Source organism: Hippoglossus stenolepis, chromosome 15 (genome assembly GCF_022539355.2).
Source record: "Hippoglossus stenolepis isolate QCI-W04-F060 chromosome 15, HSTE1.2, whole genome shotgun sequence".
Lineage (NCBI taxonomy): Eukaryota > Metazoa > Chordata > Actinopteri > Pleuronectiformes > Pleuronectidae > Hippoglossus > Hippoglossus stenolepis.
The window spans coordinates 22,479,788-22,507,314 of NC_061497.1; the positions used below are offsets into that span (position 1 = coordinate 22,479,788).

General features: G+C 43.0%; 1 protein-coding gene across 2 annotated transcripts; it reads right to left on the reverse strand.

The window, feature by feature from the left end:
• Nucleotides 1-758: 758 nt before the first annotated feature.
• On the reverse strand, nt 759-24,681 carry klf5l (Kruppel-like factor 5 like). Of its 2 annotated transcripts, none has more exons than XM_035179292.2 (4): nt 24,410-24,681; nt 13,979-14,888; nt 12,234-12,293; nt 759-3,413 (listed from the first exon to the last, which is right to left on the reverse strand). In XM_035179292.2, exons 1-4 carry the CDS (start codon nt 24,551-24,553, stop codon nt 3,235-3,237), a joined length of 1,293 nt encoding a protein of 430 aa, XP_035035183.2. In that variant the 5' UTR covers nt 24,554-24,681; the 3' UTR covers nt 759-3,234. The 2 variants fall into 2 exon arrangements, with proteins under 2 accessions (XP_035035183.2, XP_035035184.2); XM_035179293.2 differs by lacking the exon at nt 24,410-24,681 and adding an exon at nt 15,847-16,004.
• Between the last annotated feature and the right edge of the window lie 2,846 nt (nt 24,682-27,527).

Consider the following 27,527-nt stretch of genomic DNA (forward strand, 5'->3'; position numbering starts at 1 on the left):
AAGAGTCGAACTCTCTCTCACACACACACGTGCACAGAGGACATCACGTGTTGAGATTAAGGGCGTTGTCCCAGATGAGGAGGCAAATTTCTGCAGCTCCCTGCTTTAGCATCTTGGCACTGGCATAATGACGACTCCCGCTGCCAGCGGAAAACAGCGGAGGACTCCACCCTCTCTGCCTTTTTATGTGATACCATCTCATTATTTTGGCTTAATTGTCGTCTTTCTTTCCCTGTCGAGCCAGCAGGCTCTTTGTCACGCAGCCCCACGGAGCTGCCTGCCGGCGGGTTACCTTTCACCCCCCCCCCGCCACGTCACGCCAACACAATCCGGTATCTGCAGAGCCGAGGACTCAATGCAAGGAAATGATTAACTCCGCTTCCTCTGTGTTTTTGACGAAAGCTGTCAATAAGCTCTTTTTAATGTTTCACCAAATCCATTATCTCCTCGCAGATAAGATCAAAATCAAATCTTTGGAAGACAAAACTGATGGTTTGTGAAGTTAATGTTTCAGATTATTATAAAACCAATGGCACCTCTGGATTCATAAGAAAAGCAATAATCTCACTTTCCTTTTCTTTAATCTGAACCAAATCAACCAACTACACCTCGATTCATTTTAGTTTTTGTTCCATAAATGCAAAAGACTCAATTAATCCCGTTCCCTTTATATCTGTGAAACAAACAGTAAATGCAGAGCTGAGGGGAATAAATCAAGTTTGTCCTAAGAAGCAAGAAAACAATCTGGAATTATTTCATGAATCTTTTTATTATCTCATTGCAGCATTTTACACAAACAGGAATAAAAATAAACCATTCTTGTTGTTCTTATTAATTTTACATAAACTGATAAATTCTCTTACACGCGATGTATCAAAACCAAACAAAATTAAACAAACATTCACATAAAAACCGATCTAAAGTCCCATTAGATAAAAAAAAAAGAAAAGAAAAAATATTAATATTATAATAGGAAATAAAACCAAACAAATATTTACAAAGTTTTCTGTTAAACTACAGTTATGTACACAGTGGGTGGTCAGTGCTGCCTCCTGGAGGAAGGCAGAAGAACTTGTTTCCTTTGGAAGAAAGAATAAACGATAATAGAGTTGAAATAACAAGATTTGTTTTCTCCTAAATTAACACACATTGGACGGACATGGGTCAATCAACGCTTCGAAGTAGAAAGTGGGTTGATCCAATAAAATGAGCTAAAAACTGACTTAAAATACGTTCTTACAACGGTTTTAAATGTTCAGACGTCATCCTCCTGTCATTGTTAAAGAAACGTTTTAACTTTTTGGGACTTCAAGTTAAGAAAAATGTGAATTATTCTGACAGCAAACGAGCCGGAGGAGTAAATAATGTAATTTTTTCTTCTTTTTTACCCTGGAAGCGTTTTCAAATAGCCTGACTGTGCTGAACAGTACAAGACAATTAAAGGATGAACAGCCACCGGCAGAACAGGAGTATCACCGCATTCTTGTGGTGTCATTTTCTCCAAAAGGGAAAAGGTGTCAAGTGGATTCCGTTTAAAATCCATTCCTCTTGTCACGTTTCCCAGATAACGACCATTTGTTCCAGTTCACAGGCTCAAACCCTTCATTTGCTCTATGAAACGTCTTTTGTCTCCGTCTTGTAAATCTTTGTTCTTGGCAAACACGGCCGCTGCACAAAAATGCTCGGGCATTCCGCTGTGGGTGAAAAGTATTTTTTAAAAACCCTGAAACAATGAAAGACGCCGCAACTTAGAATTAACGCGATGCAACAAAGCGAACTGCAACCTGCCATTTATGCAGTTAACAGGACTGACGCCATCAGAACAATAAGGGACGATTACGTAAAACCTATATCCGCCCATCGCTCTTTTCTCGAGTTGACGTGCTGAACAAATACAGGAGAAGGATAAAGACGCCGCTGAATAGAAACAAACCGTCATCAAAGCAGATCGGTCGCCGGGGCAACGGGTGAAGTCATGGATACAAACATTGGCAGATTGCTGCGAGCTCCGAGCTCGACAGGTTTGACTTGTGCTGAAACAGGCAGAACAAGGCGATCATTAACTTTTCCATGGAGAGTTCTCTGTTTGATTGTTTGTTTACTGTTTTATTGACGTGAGATCGCGGGGACGTTTCAACGTTACTCATATTAACAGTCAGGGTAAAAAAAAAAAAAAAAAGGAAGAAGAAAGATGTCAAGTATAAATCTCAATACATTCGTCGTATTCTCAGACACACACACACACACACACACATGCACACGTATTAACAAATATTTACAGAAGTGTTTCCACCTCTCCTTGAAAGTTCGTACCTCAAAATGATTAAAGATGGTGTCGGGGGTGACGTTGGCAGTAGAGTTGTAGGAAAAGTTCATTTTGTTGTTGTTTAAAGGTTTGTCTGGGATGTGATGAGCTGGAGTGTGTGTGTGTGTGTTTGTATTGAGTTGTACAGAATCCCCCCCGAGCGCCTGGTGGATCCTCTGGTTTTACATGATGGTGACTGACGGCAGGTGATCGGCTTTATCTCAGAGAGGAAAACTTAAAACCTGGAGAAGTTTGGAGAAGTTCCGAAAATACCCGGACTTCGGATTGAATCCAATCCTCATGATCGCCCCCTGGTGGCTGACTGCAATATATATCATAAACTCTCCCTCCTCCATGTTAGTGGATGTGACATGGACCAAATTAAAACTCAAAGTACAGGTTAAAAACTTTTTTATAAAGATGTATGAAACGGCTCCCCCAAAGCGCCTTGATCGCCCTCTGGTGGCTGGATGCAGTACAGGTCATATACCCTGCATCTTCTATGTTAGCAGATGAGACGTGTAACAAACTAAAAAGCCAAACTACACATTAAATAAATATTTGTCAAAGATTTTAGGTTGTTTGTATCACACTGATAAGTAAGTTTGGTTTTAATTGTTTGATGCTATAAAAATGGGATGAAACTTCATGATTGGTCGAGCGTGTGAATCGGAGGGACTTTGATTCTGCGACTCCACGATCACTTTCTGAGCGTCGTCACGATAAAGGCTTCGTAACTTCGTACCTTGGATTCAGCTCGAAAAAACCTGCAGTCACCCGACCTCCTGTTAGCATCGAGCTCCAGGACCAACACGGGCGCACGGGGATGATTTTGTGATCTGTTCATATTAACGCCGTGACGTTCGAGTGGCGGTCACGTCCGGATGCCGCACTGTTTGTGTTTTGTATGTACAGGTTTGACGTCCGTGCTAGTTCTGGTGACGCTTCATGTGCAGGGCCAGGTGGTCGGAGCGGGAGAAGCAGCGGCTGCAGGCGATGCACTTGAAGGGTTTGGCCCCGGTGTGTTTCCGGTAGTGTCGGGTGAGCTCGTCCGATCGGGCGAAGCGCCAGTCGCAGTTTTCCCATGTGCAGCGGTACGGCTTCTCGCCTGCAAGAGAGAGAGAGAGGATTTAACAAAATATATATTATATACATTATTATAACTTCTTTAGATCATTAGAATTGTTCTTAAATGTTGCTTCCAGAATTGGTCGGATTCATAATCAGGGGGTCCAGTTCAATCTCAGGGTTTTAAATTGATTTCCTTTCTACCTCTTTATTATTTGTCATGAAAATCAACTTCCATGCATTTGAAACTTTTGTGTGAGATAATTAATTCTTTATAAAATGTTCAAACTACTCAGATCAAATGATCCTGTTCAAAACCTCCTTGTTTACTCGTTTGAATCATAAGCGACATGACAGCTCCATAAAAGTGAAGCCAAAGCGTTGTTATCGCCCCCTGCTGGCTGGTTGCAGTGTAGGTCATTAAATCTGCCACCTCCATGTTAGCAAATGGGACATGGACTAAACTAAAAAGTTACAGTAGACGATAATAAGTCTATACAATCTGTGGTTTTTCCTCTTTATCACGTTTTCTGGTGATGGAGATCAGTGCGACGCTTTTCAGTTACTTACAATAACGTAAAGTTTGATTGTGCGTGAACATCCCACCGTCACAGTTTGATGCAACTACAACACAACACAAAAAGTGATTGATCTCTTGAGTCAGAATCACAAATTCACATGAGCACAGACTCCGCCTCACACCAGATGTTTTTCTTTTCTGTCTCAGCTCCTATTTGTGTCGTTCTCATCATGTCTATGTTATCAGTAAACATTTGAATCCCAAATGTTAATTGCCGCGTCCCGGTGTGAACCTGTGTTGTATTTCTAAATGGAGGTAATGAGTGTTGAGGTATTTTTAAACGTGTGGGCGACTCAGTCCTGTGGTTTGCTCCTGTGCACGATGCGCTCGAAGCTACGGAGCTGAACTCTGAGATAAAGTTACACGGGGCACTATTTTGGACAATGCACTGAACAACTGGGTCAGGTGACACACACCTACACACACACACACCTACACACACACACACACCTACACACACGCAATCCTTCAGCAGCATGTCAGGGTTGTTTTGGTTTGTTCACACACACAACATCAAAAAGAACTGGTGACGAAGTTGCTTCATTCACAAACCACAGAATGTAAAAAGTGAACCATCGCAGCTGAAAGATGCTTTTATTAAATTCCTGAGAAGTTTAGTTTTTGAGGAGCTGACAGCAGTAACCACTGTGTGTGTGTGTGTGTGTGTGTGTGTGTGTGTGTGTGTGTGTGTAACGCTGAAGGACACACCTTTATTTATAGTTACATCTGTCATCATTGTGTGTGTGTGTGTAGAGTGGAAAGGAGAGCTTGTAACAGAAACAGTGTTTTAACTGATTCAATCTTTGGACAATTAAGAAGCAAAGTGAAGTTGTGTGTGTGTGTGTGTGTGTGTGTGTGTGTGTGTGTGTGTGTGTGTGTGTGTGTGTGCGTGCCCCAGATTAGGCGATATTTTGGTGAAAACATTCTAGTAGGTTACACCTGAATCCTGTAGAACGGGTCCCTGTTTGTGTCTCGAGCAGAAAGTTAGCAAGTGCACAAATTGCCATTTTATATTTGAGATTTGTAAAATATCAAAGAAATGTAACTGTAAGATCTGATATTTTGCTGTTTTATAAATGAATACGTTTTCTGCATGATTTATTCTGTAAAATAAAAGGTTTCATATCAGCAAACAAGCGCTGGTACTGAGGCTCATACCAGACGATTTTTATCGGCTAACTTGATAAATCAGTTGCACTCTAATCAATATTTGGTTTCATATGAAAGATAGAGGAGCTTTCAAATTGAACCCTATTGAACTATCGTGTGTTTTCATCTCTGACTCTGCAACCTGCTCATTAGTCACTGTATCTTACTGTTGATCATCTAAAGTAAAGTAAATCCCATTGTTTCTTAATGGTGGTTTTAGATGAACAGCTAAACAGACCTGTAAAATGTGGTTCCAAAGCACCAAAGACTAACGAGTTTATTTAACACAATGTTAACACAACCGCACCCAAAACACTGACATTTCTCTGCTGTGCCACGACGTGTTGTTGCTGCACAGTGAGCTAATCATCAACACGGAGAAAAGGCTCTGTTGAATCGGCTGGTTTGCACAAGAGGAGGAAAGAGAAAGAAGACATCATTCATAGCTGAGCCGAGCTGGAAATGAATGTCTGGGAATCGTGACCGCAAACAAAACTGAAAGAGAGAGAGGTGACGATGAAACGCAGATTCCTCAATCTGTGGTTTTCTACTTTCTGTTTATACATTGTTGAAAAAATATGATCATTCCAGGATATAAAGGATCTGAATTAAAGACGGTTTCATCCAACATTAAAGTTTGCTCAGTATCTGAAACCTCTTTAAAGAAGTATGCTCTTCTCCGAGTTACGGTCCAGTGAGCGTGACTCTCTCTGGTCGTTTGGGTCATTAAGTGCTCGTTAGCAGCTCAGGCCCGAGCTGATTAGATAACTCCGGCTATTGATCATCAATCACTGAGTGGCAGCCATTAGCGGAGCGAAGGGTTCAAGGAGCAGAGGACGAAACGGTTTTACGATAAAATACCAAAAAAAAAGAATAAAGACGAAGAATTTATTCGTGGTTTTATGAAAGAATGAATGTTTTTTATAGATTTAATCAAAAAAAAGCCTGTTGAAATGAGATTAATGCTAAAATATCCCATCTGCAATTGTCCAATAAGTTAAAAACTTTAAATATATAATATAATGTAGTCTGTAAAACGTTTTAACATTAAACAAAACTTTATTAAGTTAAACCTGAGAAATCCAACCAGCACCTAAACCCCACATCAGAGGCTCAGAAGCACTTCAGCCTCCTGTTTGGACAATATCCTGTTTCTAGACTTCACTGTGTGTGTGTGTGTGTGTGTGTGTGTGTGTGTGTGTGTGTGTGTGTGTGTGTGTGTGTGTGTGTGTGTGTGTGTGTGTGTGTGTGTGCGCGTGTAAGCCGAGCACCAATGTCTCCGTATAAAAGGCTCTCGAGCTGCAGGTGTGTTGGTTTTGCTCTATAGCTGAACTGTCGGGGTCAAAAGCGCAGCCGCCGCCTCTCACACTAATTTCCTCGAGGGCCTCGCAAACTGAAACGCACACAGAGCAAACACTGCGGCCGTATAGGATCCTCAACAAGCTGCCAAACGGTGGAAATCTGCCGCATGCATCATCCATCCTCACGTGCACTCTCCTGAGATCTAAAGGAGAGCGTTACGGTTTTGCAGAGGTGGAGAAAATCGCCCGCTTCCATGCGATGGTAAAATCGTGTCTGGATGTGTTGATTTTCAAATTGTGCCAAAATATAAAAATGTTACTGTCTCAAGACTGAACTTGATTCGACTCGTCTTCAAATCATGATGCAAGAGAACTGAGATTTTTTTAGAAAAAATCTGATGAGATAAAGGTTCGACAAACAACAGACATTTACTGAAAACTTTACTAATAAGTAAAGTTCTAAAAAAAGTTAGCAAACTGTGCAGAGTGTGTTCACTTCCTCTTCTTCCACTGATATTAAAAGGATTTAAAAATCACATATAAAACTATAATATAATAATAATATGTCACATGAGAGATTCTGATGTTTTCAGCGTCGTCCTTTTTTCTTTCAAACTGAAAAAGCTTTTACAGACAAACAAACGGCAACTGTTTGATCAGGTGGCTGTTTAGAAACGGCCAAACTATTATTTCTCTCACACACACACACACACACACACACACACACACACACACACACACACACACACACGCACACACACAAATGTGCACGAAACATCATAAATCATAACAGACAAACGCTCAGTCTCAGCAAAACACACACACACACACATACACACACACAGCAACACATCAATCACACTGGGTCACAAAAGCCCCTGTCAGACTCATGTGTACTTTATAAAGGGAACATATACATCGTATATTTACTCTATAGGAGGCTTCAAGTTTCTGTGACTCTCTGAACTCTCTGCGTGAAAAACTCAGATTCCTGCTTATTCCTTATTCCTCTCTTATAACTTCAGAAAAGTCGAATATATTCTATTTTAATTCAAATTTAGTTTGAAGCAAGTTTTTAAAGTAGATCCTTAGACGTGAGTATGAAGGCCTTATTGAGGAAAATACATTTTCCAGAAGAATTTGTAATATTACGAGAATAAAGTAGTAATTGAATTACGAAAAAAATCTTTCTTTCAATCAAATCAATACAGAAATAAAAGGTTAAAACTGCACAGAACGTTTCTCCATTAAAATCTCCTTTGACACGATGTGGCAGCTTCTAATCTAAAGTCAATTTACATTTCAAATCAAGGCATTTAGCAGATAACTGAACCAACTGGGAATGAGTCAAGAACGATGTTATATGTAATGTGAAGTGACAGTGAGGAGAACAAAGGTTAAATAACGGCAGTTTCCACCCACACTTCACGGCCATCCATCAAATCTACGGCAAATACACTGATAAGAAAAAAATACCTATAGCTGAAAACTAGAGATTTTTCAAACCTTCGACTTCAAACCGCAAATGACTAAACCAAGTGTGTTTAAATACGAGAGGAGAGTAATAATATTCACTTTATATCCACCGCTGCTGTTTTAGAGTCGGAGAGCAAACACGTCCAGGCTGTTCCAGGACGCCCATAAACTCTTTGTGGAGCTCTCAGCTTTATCAGCAGCGCTGGTGTTTGTGAAGAGGGCTGGAGGGTTCCCTAATCAGGCTGATAGCGCTCCGCTCTTTACACACACACACGCACAAACACTCGCACAATTACAAAAGTCCATGTGCAGGGCTGCCAATGGCTGCCGGGGGCCACGGTCAAGGCTGCCCACCCCCCCTTCCCCCTGTTTAGCAATGGGAGGGTGAGATTGTTGTGATAGCAGAGTTGACAATGACCGTAGATGGTGGTTCGACAACAACGTGCACATCAGCAGCTTCCGGGGGGTTCAGGAGTTCACAGCTTGAAGACGGCTGCTTTTATACTGAAGCTGCGACAGGAAGTCACACGAGCTGATCAGAGGGTGAAAACGATTTCTGTCCACAAGTGTTTTTATCTCTGTCCATGTCGACATGTGAGGAGTTGTCGCAGATCGATTGTGTTCTACACTGGTGGCCGAGGCTAACGCCGGTTGTTTTCTTCTAGAGGTGGGGGGGGGGGGTCACGTGATAGGAGGCGGACCGATTAGCGAAGGCTACGTCCTGACGTAAAATACGCAGCCCTGGAGTTTTCAAAAATAAAACAGGTGCAATGATTCCTAAAATGTTGTTCTGCTATGTCATCAGTTATATCAGAACAGGAGAATATTTCTCAACTGAAAGATGAGCACTGTAGGATTCTCAATTTTTCCAGACAAACTTCGGAAACCGTGTTCGATGGGAGATAGTTCATCCAATCACCTGCCAAGGATATTTTTACAATCGCAGAACATTTTCCAAACACTTTCCCACAAAGTCTTCTCAGGTGCGTCAGGTTGTCTGACTTGATTTTTTTAGGAAAACTTTGAGAGAAGATTCCAGCTCTAAATATCAACCTTTGAAAAGTAGGTTGAAAAGAGGAGGTGCATGAAAAACTAAAGCCTTCATCACACTCACACACTCACACACTCACACACTCAACTTCCTGATACAGTCGCCTCGGGAAAAGAAAAGGAAAACCCATTTCATCCCTGTGACAAGGAAATGAAGCAGACTTACAGTAAATCAGTGATGATGTTTCAGATAAAAGATTGTCAGCCAACAGATAACAACGTTAATTCCATATATAGATGAAGGAACTACAGTATATCATGGGTGTGGGAATATGCCTTCCGGCTAGGCAACATAAAATTCCACACGGAACCCCCACATGCACGTACTGTATTATTTAACCAGAGCAAATTATAGTCCCTGTGATCGTGAGTTAGGTTCAACAAACATGATGCATCTCAGATGTATAGTTACAATAACAAGAGAGCAACGATGTCAAATAAGGTCTCGTTCAAAAAGTGTCTCTGTGGTAACCATCAAATCTCACCATCAGATTCCAGTGAGCGTGTGAAAACTGTATTGCAGATGTATTTCCATCAATTAGGCCAAGATATCCCTGTTGGGAATGTTTTACCGGTTATTATTGGTATCCCCCCCCTAAAATGAGTTTGATGAGCCAAAAGAAAGTATTATGGTAGAATAAAAGTTGCATGCTATGTGAAGCAGGATTATGAGGAAGCACATGGCGCAAATAGAGATTAAAAGGGGACCTGGGAAAGAGCCTTGGGGTACTCCACAGATCAGAGAATGCAGAATAACCATTAAAAACAATCAGGTCTCTGTTTGAGGGATAGAAACTGTTTAGAGTAAAAGGGATATTTGATAATTCAACATCATTTGTTGAGAACATAATGACAATAAGGTCAGAAGAAGCTGCACGAGACTGAGGAGCGACGTCCGTTCCACACTCTGGTTCGGGTTTTGTTAATTTCTTTTGATTTGCCTGGAGTACTTCTTATTGTCTCTCGAACATACTCGGGTCTTGAGTCATCAGCAGCTGAATGCGAAACAAGACCGGGCAGGCCTCGTTCCGCCTGATCAGAAGTTAAGTCTGTTGGTTGGATTAAAAAAATTAGACCAGAACAAGCAGTTGAATAAATGTCTCGCACGCTGAAGTCAGGGAGCAGAAGAGACGGCTGATTCACTGAGGAGCGCTGGTTTCTCTGCTCTTATACTGGGGTGACTGCAAGTGTCTTAGATCAGTGGTTATCATCCTGGGATCAGGGGTCGACCCAGGGGGGTTGGGAGGTGTTGTCAGGATTTGAAATATCAAATAAAATATATTTCTTTGTGACGTTATTTCCTGTATTTGTTACTTGTCAATAACAGAATAAATGATTTGATTGAAGCAACCTGAGAAGGATTAATCTCCCTGAGGTCGATGTAAACCCATCAAAACCATGTCTACAGGGAATACAGGAGTTTGACAGTTTGACAGTTTGATTATTCAGTTTGACATCATGTTAAAAACAAAAAACCTCCCCCAGGTGCAAAATGATTTTACAGCAGTGTGTTGAGAGACAGATTAGCTCACTATTAATCTCTATTAACAGCTTCTCAATGTTAATGTGCAGAATCTGTAGGAGAGAAACCAGATTCTGGGGCTGCAAGGATTTGGTTGCCCGCAGGTAAACAGTCCGTGTGGAGAGAGACAGATGCATTGGACTTTTTAATTCATCTGTATTCATTTATATACTTATAGAGATTAACCAAAATCTGGATTTAAAACACCTACAAAAATCTATTTTTTGTAGGCGCACGATGAACTGAAGACTCTTTGCTCGTATATCAGAAATTGTAATAATCAACATATTCTCCCTACTCGCTTACATATTTCTTGTTTTGTTGACCATTCTCACTGTTTGAATTTACAGCCTATTTGTCTTTTGCGCTGCTGTGACACAACTTCCCCCCTAGGATCCATAAATCTGATCTATTTATGACCACAGACAGACTTCTTCTTCTTCTTCTTCTTCTTCTTCTTCTTCTTCTTCTTCTTCTTCTACATTCAGTCACGTGTTCGCTCTCTCTCTCTCTCTCTCTCTCTCCCAGCCGGTTTCCCACTGTGACATTAATCACATGAGTAAATCTGTGAAATCCAGGTCTGAGGCTGCTGGAGATCCACAGGTTTCATCTTACAGAACGGGCAACGCATCGAAACCAGTCTCCCCCCCCGTTCTGCAAACTCCCCCACCTTCCTCCTCCATCCTCTGAAAACAGGACTGAAAAGCAGGAGTAACTGGTTTGGCCTTTATTTCAACAGTGTGCCTTCCCCCCTTTATTTCCCTCGTCCTCCCCTCCTCCCTCCCTTTCTGTTATCTCTCTCTGGGGAAGCTCGGCGGACAGGTACGAGCACGTAGAAACACGCCGGAGGAAAAACAAAAAAAACTCTTAAGCAAACCAACGTGGCTTCCCTGCTGTTTTAGCCTTTCTTCAGGCTAATCCCTTCTATAGTCACTGGGTGTATCGAAACTGGAGATTTGACAGGATGAGGAATAAAACACACGAATAAAGTCGACTGAACTCAGTGACTCGACTGGTCTCGACTGAATCCGAGGATTAGATTAGAAATGCAGAGAGGAGCGATTGCATACGACTTTACAGGGAGGCACGGGGGGGACGGGACGTCTACACACTACGCCAAAAACACACTTGCTCTAAATTCGCATTAATGTTTTAAATTTAAGAAAAATTTTCTGGACAATTACTTTACAGACTTTTCCCTATTCTCAAAACTCAAGCTCTTATTTGACTATTTGCTTTCTTTATATCTTTCTTTCTTTCAGCAGCGATGGAAACATGACACGTGGTGAACGCGCTAATGTCTTCGTCTTTATTTTGGCGCTTCACCTCATTCTGATGGGTGATGAATGATTCTAATCTTGTTGTTTTATACATAAACAACAGGGATATTTTTCTTTGTGTCATGAAAGATGCAACACTGGTGAGACAGAGAGGTTTCTGAAGCAATGGTTTCCACAACATGGGGAAATGGGAAAGGAGTCAATTTCCCTTTTTAGTGGGTTTACCGGCATTAAAAATGAAACAAAAGACCTGTGTGTGCTCACATATTCTCAAATAAAAGAGGTAGAATACATGATAGAAAATAATGGCAGCTGCCACGGTTAAACATTAAAGGGCTGTTCCTCCTTTGGTTTAGGAGGTAAAACGGATCTCTCACCAACCAGAAGGCCGGTGGTCTGATCCCTGGCTCCTCGACAGCTAACGGCTGTTCCGTTAAATTAAGTGAATGTGACTTTGAGTGGCCATTAAGACCAGAACAGCTCAGGAGAAGGGATCTCTCACCTGTGTGTGTCCTCTGATGTGCCTTCAGATGAGAACTCTTTGTGTAAACTTTGCTGCAGCCTGCGAAGAAACGAGAGGAATCATGAGACACAATGAAACATGTAAAATGTGCTCAGCTTACACGTTTACTTGGGACAATACAGGTGGAATACAAGGAGCTTTTTTCAGTCTGACCCAGTGAACATAACTTTCTACCATGTTAAAATGTTTAGCAGAAATACAAAGATCCAGAGAAACAAAGTTAATACTAATAGTTTGTAGGATGGTTTTAATAAACCATGAAATACCTCCAGTGACTTCATTTATGAATTCTTAAGTTTTTATTTCTCATAATATGAAGCGTCTGCCAATGAGCTGTCATGATGTCACCGGTTTCAAACTGCAACTTAAGCCGAGTCTGTATTTCGTTGCCTTACACCTTTTATCAAGGGGTTCAAATTAAAAACTTTAAAGTTCAATTGCCGCCATGAAAACAAGAGTGAACTCCACTTGAAGATCAACTCAGAGTTTAAACTTGATATTCTGAATTCAAACAACTAAGTTTTCCTTGAAGAAACATTAGAACAAAACGTTTCTTAAAACATCTCACTGTGTAAACTTCCAACTCAGCCTGGACAGTTTAGAAACTTGACCCAGGCAGAATGATCTCACCTCGCCGTCATCTTTCTTTAGGACAAGTCTAACATGAGACTTAATCATTTGTAGAGAAGTGATGAAGGTCCTGGCGCCGTGTTATTAAGTATGTCTGCAATCTTGTTTCTGCACAATTGTTTTCGAGCGGCGGCTCATTACTGAGAGATTTACATCTGTGCTCCGGGACGAGGGTTTATTTACACAACACGGACACTGGGAGGCAACTATTTGATCCGACCCGTCGGAGCGGTTGTGTTGAAACTTGTTTTCATAAGTTATTTGTGAATCAAACTGTCATTAAAGGGCAGGAAATGTCGCAGGACTCGCGCTCATGTGTGTTTCTGTGCATCAAAGTATAGAGTAGATGCACCTCAGCATGTGTGTGTGTGTGTGTGTGTGTGTGTGTGTGTGTGTGTGTGTGTGTGTGTGTGAGTAAGAGAAGGTATCAAATTGCATAGTGTGTTTTATACGTCGCCTGAGGGCTTCTACACATGATCAGTTTTACAGTAGAGTTCAGACGAGGACACGTTGAACGTGGGTCATCGAGCAGGAAAGTCGTAAAAGGAAAAAATCGGAGTGGCGACAACTTCATTATAATTTTCAGTTTCACAAAACAAGCTGAGCTGGCAGTTTTCCAGAATGAAACAATGCCGCCTGTGACCTCAGGCGACTTCACAGAGACATTTTATTTTTATAATATTATCATCAAGTGTATTTAGAAGTATTAAACACGTATTTAAACCCGTGTGAATTTCCTTTTGGCCTTCTCAGCTGCCACGGTTAAACATTAAAGGGCTGTTCCTTTTGTCTTGTCTGAACGCAGCTTCATTAGAGCATGTTGAGATGTGTTGTGTCATAGTGATGTGGATCAGCTTCAGTCTTTCTGTGGCAAGAGGATCTGCCTTTACCACAGAACCTTTACTTTCACAGAGAACCTATGAAAACACTGGTCCTTGTTTTCAGTAAAACCTGAAAGTGGAAAACCTGCTGTCAAGCTTCTTGCCCCTGGTGTAAAAATGTCTTGCACACAAAAAAGGAAAAGTCACTAAATTAAGCCAAACAAGTTTTAGCTTGAGACGTTTTTTTTGGTGTAAAACAAATAAAGCACGGACCTGGGTAGTCACAGAAGTGGATCCTCCTCTTCTCCAGCTCGGGGTTGTTCCGCCTGTTGTATTTGGGGCCCGTCAGGACGCCCTGGCCATGTGTCATCAGCAGAGCATGAGGGGACATCCCTGTCACCTTCATCCCCCCGAGACGCTGCTGGTACGGCGGTGGAGACGCTAAGCTGAGCAGCTCCGCATGACCATCGGGGCTCCCGGGCTGGGAGTTCGGGGGTGAGGGCGGCAGGCTGTGGGGCGCTGTGTGCTGGGATGCGTTGGGATTGACGTGGTAGTAGCCGTGCTGCTGGAGTTGATGTTCCTGCATCATGTAGTGGCCGTTGGATGTCGGCAGCCCGACGCCTCCGAGGCTCATCATCGTCCTGCTGCCTGCGGAGCCGTGCGACGACGGGGACGTGTGTGACAGCGTGAGGTCGGCGCAGCTGGTGATGGGCATGTGGTAAACCTGCGACTGGGGGGCCGGGGGGCCGATGTGAAGCTCTGTGTCCAAACTCGACTGCTGCTGACATCCCACGGACACACTGACGCCTCCAGAGCTCATGTCGGGTTTGATGAAAACGTTGTTGACCACAGGCGGCACGCTGAAGACGGAGGTGAAGTCTGGCAGGGCCTGGGTGCTGCTGGTGGAGATGGAGCAGGGAACCTCCAGGCCCGGTTCGATCTTGATCTGCTGGGGCGTGAGGTGGGTCTTGGTGTTGGGCCTGTAGAGGCCTGTGCGGAGGTGGGTGGTGCTGGGGAGGATGACGTTGATGTTGAGGCTGTAGGGGGCAGGTTTTTCCTCTGAGAAGAACTCATCCACCACGGAGGCGCTGTCTCGTCTGTACTTTTTGTCAACGCAGAGAGTCGAGGGGTTCATGAGAGGAACGTGGACCTGTGGCAGGTATTTGTCCAACTCCAGTCGAATCTGAAAAGACAAATAAATAAATAATTAATGAAAGCTATGTCAAATTATTCCCAAAGGACAAGACCTCAGGATATTTTCTATCTTGAGAAGAGTGAAAACTGAAGAAAACAAAGACAATGTTGTGATCTACAACATTTTAAATAACCACAATCAGCACGGAGACACATGGAAAACGTGCAAACTCCCCTTTGGTAATTCAAACAAATTTTAGAATAAAATAAACTAAATGTTATTGCACAATTTTCCAGAAAAACCCACGGGGCCACAGACAATGAAGAATTAACTTTTCATTTGGAATAAAGATCGTTCAGGTGTAATCCAGCCACGAGGAGCATAAAGTCCTGAACATACATTACGTCAGGAGAGAAACTTTTCCATGCACGTAGACTCCAACAATGTAAAACGTCAATGATGACGATGATGATGACCATTATTGTTGTTTCCTCAAGTTGCCAGGGAGACACAACTGTCAGTCACATCACTTGCATGACAAAACGTTTTCATGCAACAAGACTGGACAGGCTGAGGGTAAAAAAACTAAACACAACGCAGGTGGTTGCCTCACTTTAGGTCGAGAGCATTCTCTGTTCTTCAGGATTTACTGGTGTGTGTGTGCGTGTGTCTGTGTGTGTCTGTGTGTGTGTGTGTGTCTGTGTGGGTGTCATTCAGAGTCTATGAAGCATTCAGTCAGTCCTTTAGAGGTGCACAAGCCGTTAAGTAAAGAATCTCTGCTGCAGGGACCACACACACACACACACACACACACACACACACACACACACACACACACACACACACACACACACACACACACGACACACACGCACACGCACACGAATGTATAAATGCATTTGCTATAGAAATGCAAAAACAAGCAAATGTACGTACGCTCGCACTGCAGCCTCACAACACACACTTAACTACGCACAATCGCACAAACAGGTGGAGAGTTCCCTACGTGGGTGTGGCCAGTGGAAGCAGTTTGATGCATGGACGAAGAAAAAAAAACTCCTCAGCCAAACCAAAACAAAGGCGGACGGCATGAGAACGAGAAACCTAAACAATGTGAGGTAAAAATAGAGCGGCCAGACAAAGTGCTCCCAACGACAACAACAGATGCACCGCCCAGCAGAGAGGAGGAGGAGGAGGAGGAGGAGGAGGAGGAGGAGGAGGGAGGAGAGAGAAAAAGAGGAAGAGAATGAAATGAATGAGAACAAAAAGGACGGAGAGACAAAGGTTTTAATAAAACTGACACTGTGATAGTGACGGCAGGCGACTGATCTGAGGACGACATCTCCACCAATTCAAAGTGTCTCTGATAGGGAAGCTGCACGTTTCCATGGCAACTGGTGTTAAACAGAACACGCATGCAGCAACTTCTAGCAACTTTTTCACTTAATTGACTGATTTTGTTAACGACGTTTGTTTAATCAAGATAAACCCCTTTTATATACATCTTTTATTCTCTTGTCTACCTCTTTCTGACCTGCTGCTGATGTAACAACCGAATTTCCCGGATGAGCAGATCAATAAAGTTTTATTTCATCTTATCTCATCTGTTTTTATCTGTGTGCAGGAAAGAATTTTTTTATGCATATGCACACATCTCTGCTTGCATTGTCTGTGTATATGCTTGAGTATCTGTGTGTGTGTGTGTCTGTGTGTGTGTGTGTTGTTCTTGTTCAGTTGTGTCGACAGGATTAACGCTGCGTGTCCATCTTTCGTCGCAGGTGAACTCGCGGCAGCTTATCACCGCTGCAATCTGAGCGCTCGGTGAAATTAAAGTCTTGGGTATTTACTGGGGGGAGCGAGGAAAACAAAAACAGCCTCTCTGTTTCCTCCTCACTGAGGACTCCTGTGTGCCGGGACCCAAACAGCGCCGGTGCTGTTGGGCGCTGGCAGCTGTGACCCGCGGGTGCCCTTGTCCCCGTTTCGCTGCCGTTCCTCCTTCCTGTCGTCCGACTCTGTTCCCTGATTTATCTGCATCTTCTCTCACCACTGACGTTTCTCTCTTTAGCCTCTTTATGCAAAAGGGAGAACGTCTGTGCAGAGAGAAGTGAGGCTCGTGAGTTGAGACTGTGTGTTGGGGTTCAGATAAATTACACATGTCTACATGCTGTTAGATAGTACGACAACTGGAGCTCATGGGTCATGGAAATCTATGGGTTTTAAGAAAAGAAGGCAAACACACTATAAACTACACAATGAAGCTCTGATCGTGTAAATCTCTGCAGAGGCTCCATCTCACCAAAGCTGTTTTCCATGAATCATCTACAGCGTGGTGCACATATTCTAATTCATCCCACCACAGTTGCATGATACACTTCTCATGATGATAACGTGAGAGAACTTGTTGTGTGGTTCCTGCACGCTGTCGTCCATAAAGTGTTTACCATCCACGCAGACAGTCGGACCTCTTACTATCAGGGGCAGTTGTGCATGTACTAGAACTTGTCTCTCACTCTTTAGTCTGTGTATCTGTCACTCGGAATCTATTGTGCTTGAGAGTGATGTTCGTGCACCCCCCACCCCCCCGCTTCAGAGAAACAAACTTCCCTGATCCGCTCCTGGATCTGCACCAAAATTTAATGGGTTCCTTCCTGACCCATTACCAACATCACCTCCCACTAAGTGGTAATCTGTCCAGTACTTTTTGCACAATCCTGCTAACTAACAAACAAACTCAGATGAGAAGATAACTTCTTTGGCAGAGGTGCTGGGTTCACAGTAGAGCACAAACCTCCGCCAACGCCCACAAGTCCCCTGAAGACCAATCAATCGGCACCAAATTGAAAACACTCGTAGATATCAGTCCTCAAAATAAACCTGAATTCATCAAGATCCATGAATTAATCCCAGAGAAATTGATGAAAATGTCAAAAAACTCCTAGATCTGCAGCACAATGTATTTCTTTCCTGATCGATTCATCGTCCACAGTAGTTTTTATGTAATCCTGCTAAAACAATCAAACCAGCAAACATAACGTCCTTGGCAGACGTAATAAATATAAATAAAAACCCCATAAATGATTTAGAACTAGTCCCTGACCAACGCGAGCTCCTGTTCTAACTCCACCTCCACTGGAGAAATTAAAAATCTGCAGCCTTCAACGTCGTGTTCACTTCAAAGTGAACTTCTGTCTTCACTCAGGTGGAATCTCTGCGTTTGGATAAAAGGTGTTTTTCAGTCATTTGGAAACTGCCTCGTTAGCGAACGCACGGCGACATCAAAGCAAACCGGTTGACGAACCACAATTAAAAAATGTCTCCGTATAACTGAGCTCGACCACAGTAAAAGATCTTCGGGCCAAGACGGAGTCGGTTAATAATTGGAGAACATGTACAACTGCTCCGCTCTGAATCCTTCTGCCTGATAACAGGCTCTTATCAGCTCCACTCAGGTTTATGGGATGGAGTGGGAGTTTCCACACAAACGCCAATATGACATGTTCTACAAAGAGAATCAGCTCCAAGTGTTCCTCTTATCGTACTGCTTCTCCATTCAGGTATAGAAATCAGGCTTTCAGAGTCTTGAAACCGGCAGGAGAGAGCTGATATGAGTCTTCACCTCATTCTATAACAGAAATGGATGTAGATCAGATGTTTTCTGTACGTGAAGCATGTCTAGGGGGCGCTGTTTCCCCAGGAAAATCTATAATGAAAGCAGGGAAACTGCAACTTCTCTGCTGACAAGAGCAGCAAACTTTGTTCTGAAGGAATTTGATGTGAAACTGTGACTGAATATAAAGATGGACGACACGACAGCTTCGTAAAAGTGAAGCCAAACCATCTCGATCACCCCCTGGTGGCTGGCTGCAGTATAGGTCATAAACCCTTCCTTCTCTGCGTTTGCAAAGTATGTTAAATGAACTCATTATCCCGTTATCTTCCTCCCGCTGATCAAAAAGACTCCGAGCCACAACGTCTGCTGCGTCTCCATCAGTCTCCTGCGCCTGCACGTCACTTTGACTTTATGGTTCGCAGGAATGCAGAGAGATGGTGGCCAGTCGCCTTTGGATCTCCATAAAGTGATAACGCCGGGGCCCCCTGGTCTGCTCGCTGTTAACCAACGGGACCGAGACGGGGTCATCAGAGCAAAAATACAACCTTTGAGACCGACATGAGGTTTTACTGCTGCTGATGGAGGGACAGATAGGGAGACTTGTTTTGGTTTTACAGGACAGTCACAACGAAGAGTTACTGCAGGCGGACAAAATAAAATATTTATCATCATATTTCAAAGAGTCAAGAGTTGATATACAAGTGTAATTACTTAGATAATAGCTTTTATTATATATTGTATACATGTAAAAGTAAATTGAATGGTTATCCTACATTACGTGCATTTACGCAACATCTGTCATTCAACTTTATTCTAAATAACTAAAGAAAAACAAATACAACCAAATATATAGAACCTGAATTTCGAAAATATACATATAATAAACGAAAGTATTCTGTAAAATAAGTTTTAAAACGCCGTTCGTGACTCATATCAGCCAATCTATAATCGCTCAGACTTTATTAGGAGTATTATGGGATACTACGACCCATAAATGAAGATATGCTTATATATAAAGATCCTATGTACACGGAAGGCATCTCCATATATGAGCAGACCCTGTACCGTAGGTGTGAGGATCTGGTTGACAGTCATCTCTCTGTGGGTTAAAGTTACAGACTCGATGTGTTCATTTCCGCTCTGTGACACGAGACGACGCATTTTTCAAAACCTGCCGTTAGCTGTTGTGAGAACAGAGGTCGTCTTGGGACAGAAACCAAAATATCCGTGTGTTCAGGTGAACTCTGTGCAAACAATACGATTCCTCACGTGCTGACCTCCGTCTCTTATTTCTCGTCTCTTTTGTCCCACATAACAGAAAAAGGTTTCTTTTCAAATGTCGTCGTCTTTCCCAGAGTTCACTTCCTGTATTTTGATTTCAAATGTTCTTAGAACAATCACTTTGCATAATGATACATGGAAATCACAGCCTGAGGAAACTGGAGGCAAAAAACAATGTGGTACTTTGTCAGCTTCCTGTAACGGAACGTTTTCAGAGACACTAACTGAGCTCTGACACAAAATGACATCACCTTTTGTTTTTCCCTCATCAGAGTCAGTTTCTCTGTTGTTCCAGACGAGCAGAGGATCAACAGTGACGGTGATTAAAAGAGGTTTTGACGAGTTCTCAGACCACAGGTATCAGAAAACAGCCGAACACCAGCGTCTGCGGGCGGCGTGTGTTGTCTGGTGGCCGAGACATGGCCGGGCATGATGGGTAAAGATGACATCATCAGACCAAACAAAAACGAACAGCATGAGTCACATGATGCATCTCTGGTCAGTTCTGCTGCAGGATCAGACTGATTTATGAGTTTGTAAATATGTCAGGTCGACTTATAAAATACCTGATCGTCAGATAGTGATGTGATGTTTCTGAATTGATATTTGCAAAGCAGATATAACCAATTTCAATGAGTAAATTTGAATTCCCTGTTGACAATCAGTAGTAAAATAGGTAAACAAAAGTAAGAGAAGAGTTGAGGAGAACAAATGTGGCGCCGACAGACGTCCATGCTTAAAAGAAACGTTTCCATCTTTTCTTTAAACACACGAGGACGACTGGACTCTTCCCAGATGTTTGCTCGTCTTCAGGAATGAACAAAAAACGAATTATTCACGTCGTCTCTTTCCATCAAACTTCCCATCAGCAACTGAATGTGAAATCCCTGCGAGCTGAGACTCGTCAACAGACGCTCGCTCACATGCAAATCAGCTGCGCGTGTTGTGCTGCAAGTCAAATCGTTAGTCAGAACAAAACCATCAACGTCCTTCAGCCTCTGCAGCAGGAGGCAACGAGAAAAAACACAGGAGCCCCTATTCACTAACAGGGAGGTGGGGGTAGTCATGACCGGAAACATGGAGACGGGTCAGTCCGGTCAAAACTGTGACTTTAGGAGAATTAATGCAAACACAACGAGCTCGATCCCAGGAAGTAAAGAAACATCTTGAAAACCATATCTGAGTATTGATCTTCAGGAATCATTAGGCGTGACAGGGAACACGCTCTTGATCTGCTCGCCATGTAGTTACTCTGTAACTTCCCCTGTCGTCTGCGCTCCGTCTTACAGGAACCCCCCCCGAGTGACATAATGACTGAAGAATCTGCAAATCGGTTTCATATCAGTTACTTATTCTGTCATTACAGCTGAGGAGCATGAACACAATCGCTCCACATGTTCAAACCCTGTGTCCTTTGTTTTCTCTTTTTCTGCTTCCCCCAAAACGTGGAAGCTTTCCACTACTTAGTGGTTGAATTGCACATCTATGAGTTTTGAGAAGATGAAATATCACAGACTTCACCTGACATGAAATTCTTTACTAAAACCCGACCGATTATTTGGTTGGCTTGTAAAAATGGGCAGATATGAGCCAATCAGAGCCATTTCAGTATTTCAGGTTTGATAACAACATCTTAGGAATCATTGAATTTTTTTAAACACACACACAAATATCCGTATGGGTCGAGCTCTAGTCCCTTTCTACGTTTCCAAACTGAGCAGACGCTGCTTTTTTCTTCCTGAACAACACGATGGCTGAAGCTGCAGAACAGTTCTCCTGACCCACAGCCTGTGGCCACATGTTTTCTAACTTTTACACTAACAACCAAATACTTGAAGTGTAAAAGTGACAAAGGGATGTTTCTCACTAATCTCGCTGCACACTAATCAATATCTTAAATGAACCATATCGATCTTGTTTCCTCTCAGCTCTACAGAGTAAGTGTCTTTCAGCTCATTGTGTCGCTGCACGAAACTTCACTGTTTTTATTCCAGTTTCACAGCTCTGATCATTATCAAGCCGCAGGAAGCAGCTGAATTGAAACTCAACAGGCTCAACACCAAACGTCACACACAGGAGTTAGTGACGAGACAGCGAACACAAAACAAATCAGAGCTAAATACATGGAAAAACAGTAATCTCAATATTTCCCAAAGAATTATTTAAATATGGCGATAGCAGGAGTGCTCGAACATATGCATCATGTGTCACGTGTAACACATTCCTAAGTTCAAGAAGTTCAAACTATGAGGTCTGGTTGTCTGTGTGGATGGTAAAAACTTTATGGATGAGCATGAGTCACAGAGCAAGACATCAAGTTCGAGATCTGTAATGTTATTTGGTTCATTAGGAAACTGTGGCAGAACAAATTAGAACATGGCGCCTCAGTCTAGATACTCAATGCCTCTTGTATCCGCCGTTTTAAAAGTAAAAGCACATCGCAGAGTCATGAAGTCGTGACCTCACAACACTGCAGCGGCGCCTCGGGGGAGAAACGCCGAGGAGCCTCGTCGACCTTTCGCTGTGACTTTCTCATGAGACCGGCTTTTATCAAACCTCGCTCTCTCGCCTCGGGGCGGCCTGTGGAGATGCGGGCTCTGCTCAGACAGGTCGGGCAACATACTGCTGTCACGACACCGAGTTAAGCGCTCTTTAAAATACCAGCACAATGACACCCAGACATGTCTGAGAGGGGGCGATAAAAGAGAGTGAACTTTCTGTAGCACTTATAGAGGAAAAATGAAAAGTGAGGAACTGGGATCTGTGTGGAATGTGTTTTATAGAAACCTGCACCCTCATGGTGGATCCGGAGCACAGGAGGTAAAACCCACTGGGCTGTGTTGGCTTTGATTTGCCTGAGGGGGCGACTATTTCACTTAACCCGACTCCTTTGTTCCCGACAAAGTCGTGTTTTGCATGAGGCCGAGCAGGTGGATGTGGCCATTTTGTGTCGAGCAGAGAGGAAAAGTGACACAGTCCAAGCTGGTGCACAGAATAATAATAATAATATAATAGGTCTTTAAAAGGTGCTTAATCTAAAACTAATGAAAACAAGTTGAGATTTTCTCCACATTTCCCTCCTCTTGGCCTATTTATCTATTTGCCTATCTAGTCAATGACCAGTGTTGATCAGGTTTTCAGCTGTGGCTCTGGAGGGAGAGTGGGTCATTCACTAAAGGTTGGTTGTTGGATTCCCAGCTCCCCCAGTCCCTGCATGCCGACGTGTCCTTGGGCAAGACACTGAACCCCAAATTGCCCCTGATGGCTGTGTTGATAGTATGGGATGTAAAAAGACCTCGTGTAGTAGCATTGTATAAATGTGTGTGTGTGAATGTGACTTGTAATGTTCAGCCAGTGGTCAATAGCACTAGAAAACCACAATATGAATAAAGTCCATTTAGCTTTACATTGTGATTCAAAGGATCGCACATACAAATACACAAAAACTACCTCATTTAGACCAGTGACAGTCACTGTGTGTTCCATGTATCTGCAGCAGCAGGTGGGACAGGCTGTTGACTGCTCTCGTTCCATGTGCATCAAAAACCAACGACGTCAACCCGCCCCACTCACACATTGTGTTAAATATGCTGCGTGCAGGTACAACACATGAGCATCTACCAGACTGTGCATCCATCAGTCACCAATCGAGTCCAGCGTTGACCCTGAGGGGGGGGGGGGATCTGTGGATGTGTGACCTGTTTACCTCACACGTGGCGAGAGGCCAAACTCGGCACCATTCGAAGGCATCCGGTTTCTGTTTGCGTTCTGCTGTGATCACTCAGGCTCGACAACACAATTCAAAGCCATTTAACTTTAATGCGGCTGTCATGTCTCTGCGGTGATCAGAGGTTTAACAAACAGGAGGTTGTAAAAAACATTGTTTATCCCGCCACTTGCTCCGGCCTCTTACATCAGGCCCTGCTTTACCGTGACGTGACTTAACCTACATCCTGAATCCGTCTGGCACCGCAGCGACAAGTATTCGAGGTTTCGTTTCCAAAAGGTCCCGCAAAGGAGCCATTTTACAGCCTCAACCTCAACCTGCTCGTCCATCATGTGATCAAATCCCATGACCTGACGGCTCCTGCAGGCAGGAATGGCGCTGAGACGTCCCCGTGCAACAATCTGAATAATAAAACTCCTGCAGCGTATTAACCTCAGTGTTTACAATGCAACAACACAACGCAAATAAAAAGCTTGGTTGTTGACATATATCGACACAACCAGCTCCATCTTTCACAAACACATTTCCATACACAACTTCACTTTGCCTATCACCAATCTACCAAACAGACCTTTACATAAAGATGTGGATGCTCTGTGCTGCAGAATTCCCTCTAATGGCTCCAGACCCAGTTTACAGGGAAACTTCAGTGACATGTCAGGTGTCTGTGTGGGACTTTAACCTGCATTTACAGGTGAGCTGCTTCCTCACGGGTCAAAACTCACACACGGATAATAAACAGCTCGTGCAGCTCAAGGGGAATTAAATGTTTTTTATTTATCATTAAATCTATTTTTTTTTATGTGAGATTGAGAAATCCACTGTGTCTGTTCAGGCTTTCAAGATTAAGGCAAATATGACAAAAAATATGAGCTTATAATTTCAAACACAAGGAAGAAGTGGTTCACCGAGACCCCCGGCTACACCCAGCGGGTCGGCTCAGCCTCTCACCCCGGGTTTGACGTCCTCGAACACGGACGCGTCCTCAGCGCCGTCCGCTCCCGACATCCTCACCGGCTTCAGCTGCGTGAAGACGGCCCGCTCCTCTGTGGTGTGCGGCGGATTCATCATGGACAATCCTACACTCGCTGCCATTTGAAGTACTTTTAGAAGTTCACTTATACAAATGGAGGTTTCTTCAGTGGCTGGGTTCACGTGCGTAAAGTGGGTTTTTTTTATGCGTAAAATGCGCTGAAAGCAACGACGGAATTCCACCGCCCTTCCCTCTGCTGTGGCTCCGAGGGACGTTTCACCTGAGCTCAAGTACGGACCTGCTACCTGCAGGACAAGACCGACGGGGGGGGCAGCCAATCAGGGCGGAGGAGGCGTGTGAAGGGCCAATCAGCGACGTGGAATGAGGAGGCACTCACCTGAGAGGGCTGCAGGAGAGGAGGGCGAACACGCGCGCGCGCGCGCACACACACACACACACACACACACACACACACACACACACACACACACACACACACACACACACGTTATATCCCTGTAACTACTACATGCTGATAAAGTTCACTTTCAAAGTGGCCTTAGAAACAGAGAAGATCTGTTGTATTCAACATTAAACTGGGATTTAATGAATCCTGTTTTATCAGATCTGAGTGTGATGAGATTGATTTAATGGAATCATAAACTCAACTTTTGATTAAATTGGAAAATATAGGCTTTTTATATCGCAGATAAATAAATCTGCACATGAACAGTTAGGAAATAATAGAAAGTGTCTGTGAATGTGCGTTTCAGTGCATGTTACAGCAGATTCAGCAAATGATAAATCTTTTAATGAGTAATAATGGATTCAAACGTGAATTGCACAAGAGAAGAAACGGATCAGAAAGATCAGTAACTATGAGGAATAAAAGATGAGTTTTTACATGCATCAGACCTGACGAAGACCGATGGACACGACTTGAACCAGACACGTCTCGTCACAGTTACTCTTTGATTTGAATTCATCGAATCCCTCTGTTTTATTTGTTTGTTGTTTTGTTCCACAAGCTTTACAAGATTTCTTTCTACTTCAGAGGCTGTGCAGTAGCGATCAGGAGATGATACACATGCTCGACCAATCACAAGTCATTCTCATCTGTCAATGATTATGTTTCGTCTTGTTTTTAAAGCATCAAATAACGATTTAAAACCAAACTTGTGAACGATGTGAACACTTGACTTACAACTTCCCACCATCTTCACTACAAAGGACAGAAACCATCTTTAAGAAAAGTTTATTTGATTTTTTTCATTCATATTCCATTTACTAACATGGCGGAGGGAGGATATGACTTATACTGGAGCCAGCCACCAGGTGGCGATCAAGATGCTTTGGCTTCACATTTGGGGAGCCGTCATGTCGTCCATCTTTATCTACGAACTTGAATCAATTGTTTTCACACGAAGTCAAATTCCATAAAGAAATGAGAAAATAAAACTTTTCTGCTAGAAATTGTACATTTTGCTGCGTCAGAGAAGTTGGAGCTTCCTTGCATTTCTTTAAATTAGGCCGGTGAAACAGCGCCCCCTAGACATGCTTCCACAGGCAGCCTGTTTGGTCCAAGGTGGAACACGTCAGAGGAATCTGGGTGTTAGTTGTTAGAGTTCAGGTTTTCAAAAGTATAAACACGAGAAAACAACTCTTATAAGGACATAAATAAGCTGCTACAACATGTACAGAATGTGTGTGTGTGTATATATATATATATGTGTATATATATATATGTATATGTATATGAACCACGTGCACGACGTCGCTCACAGTCCAGAAGGTGATGAGGCTGTTTTCAGCAGCTGCAAGTGTCAGATAGAAACACAATCCACCTTCTTTTGTCCACGAGGACAGATGATACGCCGGTAACACCTTCATCAGCTGCTCCGCACAAACTGATGAAGACATCATCGCTCGTGGGTATGACTCCATGTGATACCGGCCACGGAGACTTATTGCCAAAACCTGTTTTCCTGCAGTATATCATCCCTGACGTCTGCACTGCTGCCTCCTGCAATTAGTCTTGTTCTATTTCTTTATTTAGCTGCACCTAAATGTTAAGATTTATATTGTTACAGCACCAGGGCCAGATTTATACCAGCTGTAAGCTGCACCACACCCTCCTCGCTCAAATAAATCTTATTAGAATAGAATAGAATAGAATCCTTTTATTGTCACTGCACAGTGTACAACGAAATTTAGCAGCGATCCTTCAGGTGCATAGTTTAAATGGAAAAATAGAAAACAAAAAATAAACAACAACAAGAGGAAAATGCATAAACAGGAAAAAGGTGCAATAAAAAAATAGTGGTATGAGGTAGAATTTAAATACGAAAAACAATGCGGCAGATAGTTATAGCACATAAATCTGTATTTGTACATGTAGTGCATGTAAAAGAAAAATTAAACAGAGTTCAGTTCTCCTATGGCCGAGGGGTAAAAGTCTGACCTAGCTTGATGACGTCTTGAAGCAGCGTGGGATCATGGGAGTTGTCGTCTTCTGATGTGACTCAGGCTCAAATCACGTTTTGTTGACGTTATGCAGCAAACGATCATGAATTATCGTGATCCATCACGAGTGAAACGGTGGGAGAACGAAACACCCGACTGGCAAACAGCACGTTTTTCCTCCACCGCTTGCAGAGATGGGTGAAGCCACCGGCGACCAAAATGAAACGCTTCACTACCTGGAATGAAATTCTGGATTTCTCTGGGTTTGGACATTGTTGGAAACATTTTGGATAATGTCAGAGCACAACTTGCAGCTTGTGAGATCAGCTCCTCCACGACTGAACCTCTGCCGACACTGGAAATGATGCGTTGATGTTTCCCAGTGAAGATCACAACAGCTGAGTCCACGAAGGACACAATGGATCAACATTTTATTCCTGTGTCACATCAGGTGAGTTTATTTGCACGGCAGATTTCAACAAGTCAATTCAAAGCCTTACATGACACATAACATGTATAAAAGGAAACTCCACCTATTTTAGCAATGTGAGGCCAAATTAGTCTCCATTGTCTTCATACCGAACACCTATTGACCTTCAAACAGACAAAGTCTCAGCGTGTCTTCAGACAGAA

Bases quoted from the DNA above. Each gene is read 5' to 3' on its own strand.
- klf5l (XM_035179292.2), bottom strand. From the start codon at position 24,553: ATGGCAGCGAGTGTAGGATTGTCCATGATGAATCCGCCGCACACCACA. The intron at 14,889-24,409 runs GTGAGAGGCTGA...TTGTCTTTTCAG, and splicing joins TCGAGGACGTCAAACCCGGG to ATTCGACTGGAGTTGGACAA. The intron at 3,414-12,233 runs GTGAGAGATCCC...TCTCTCTTGCAG, and splicing joins ACATCAGAGGACACACACAG to GCGAGAAGCCGTACCGCTGC.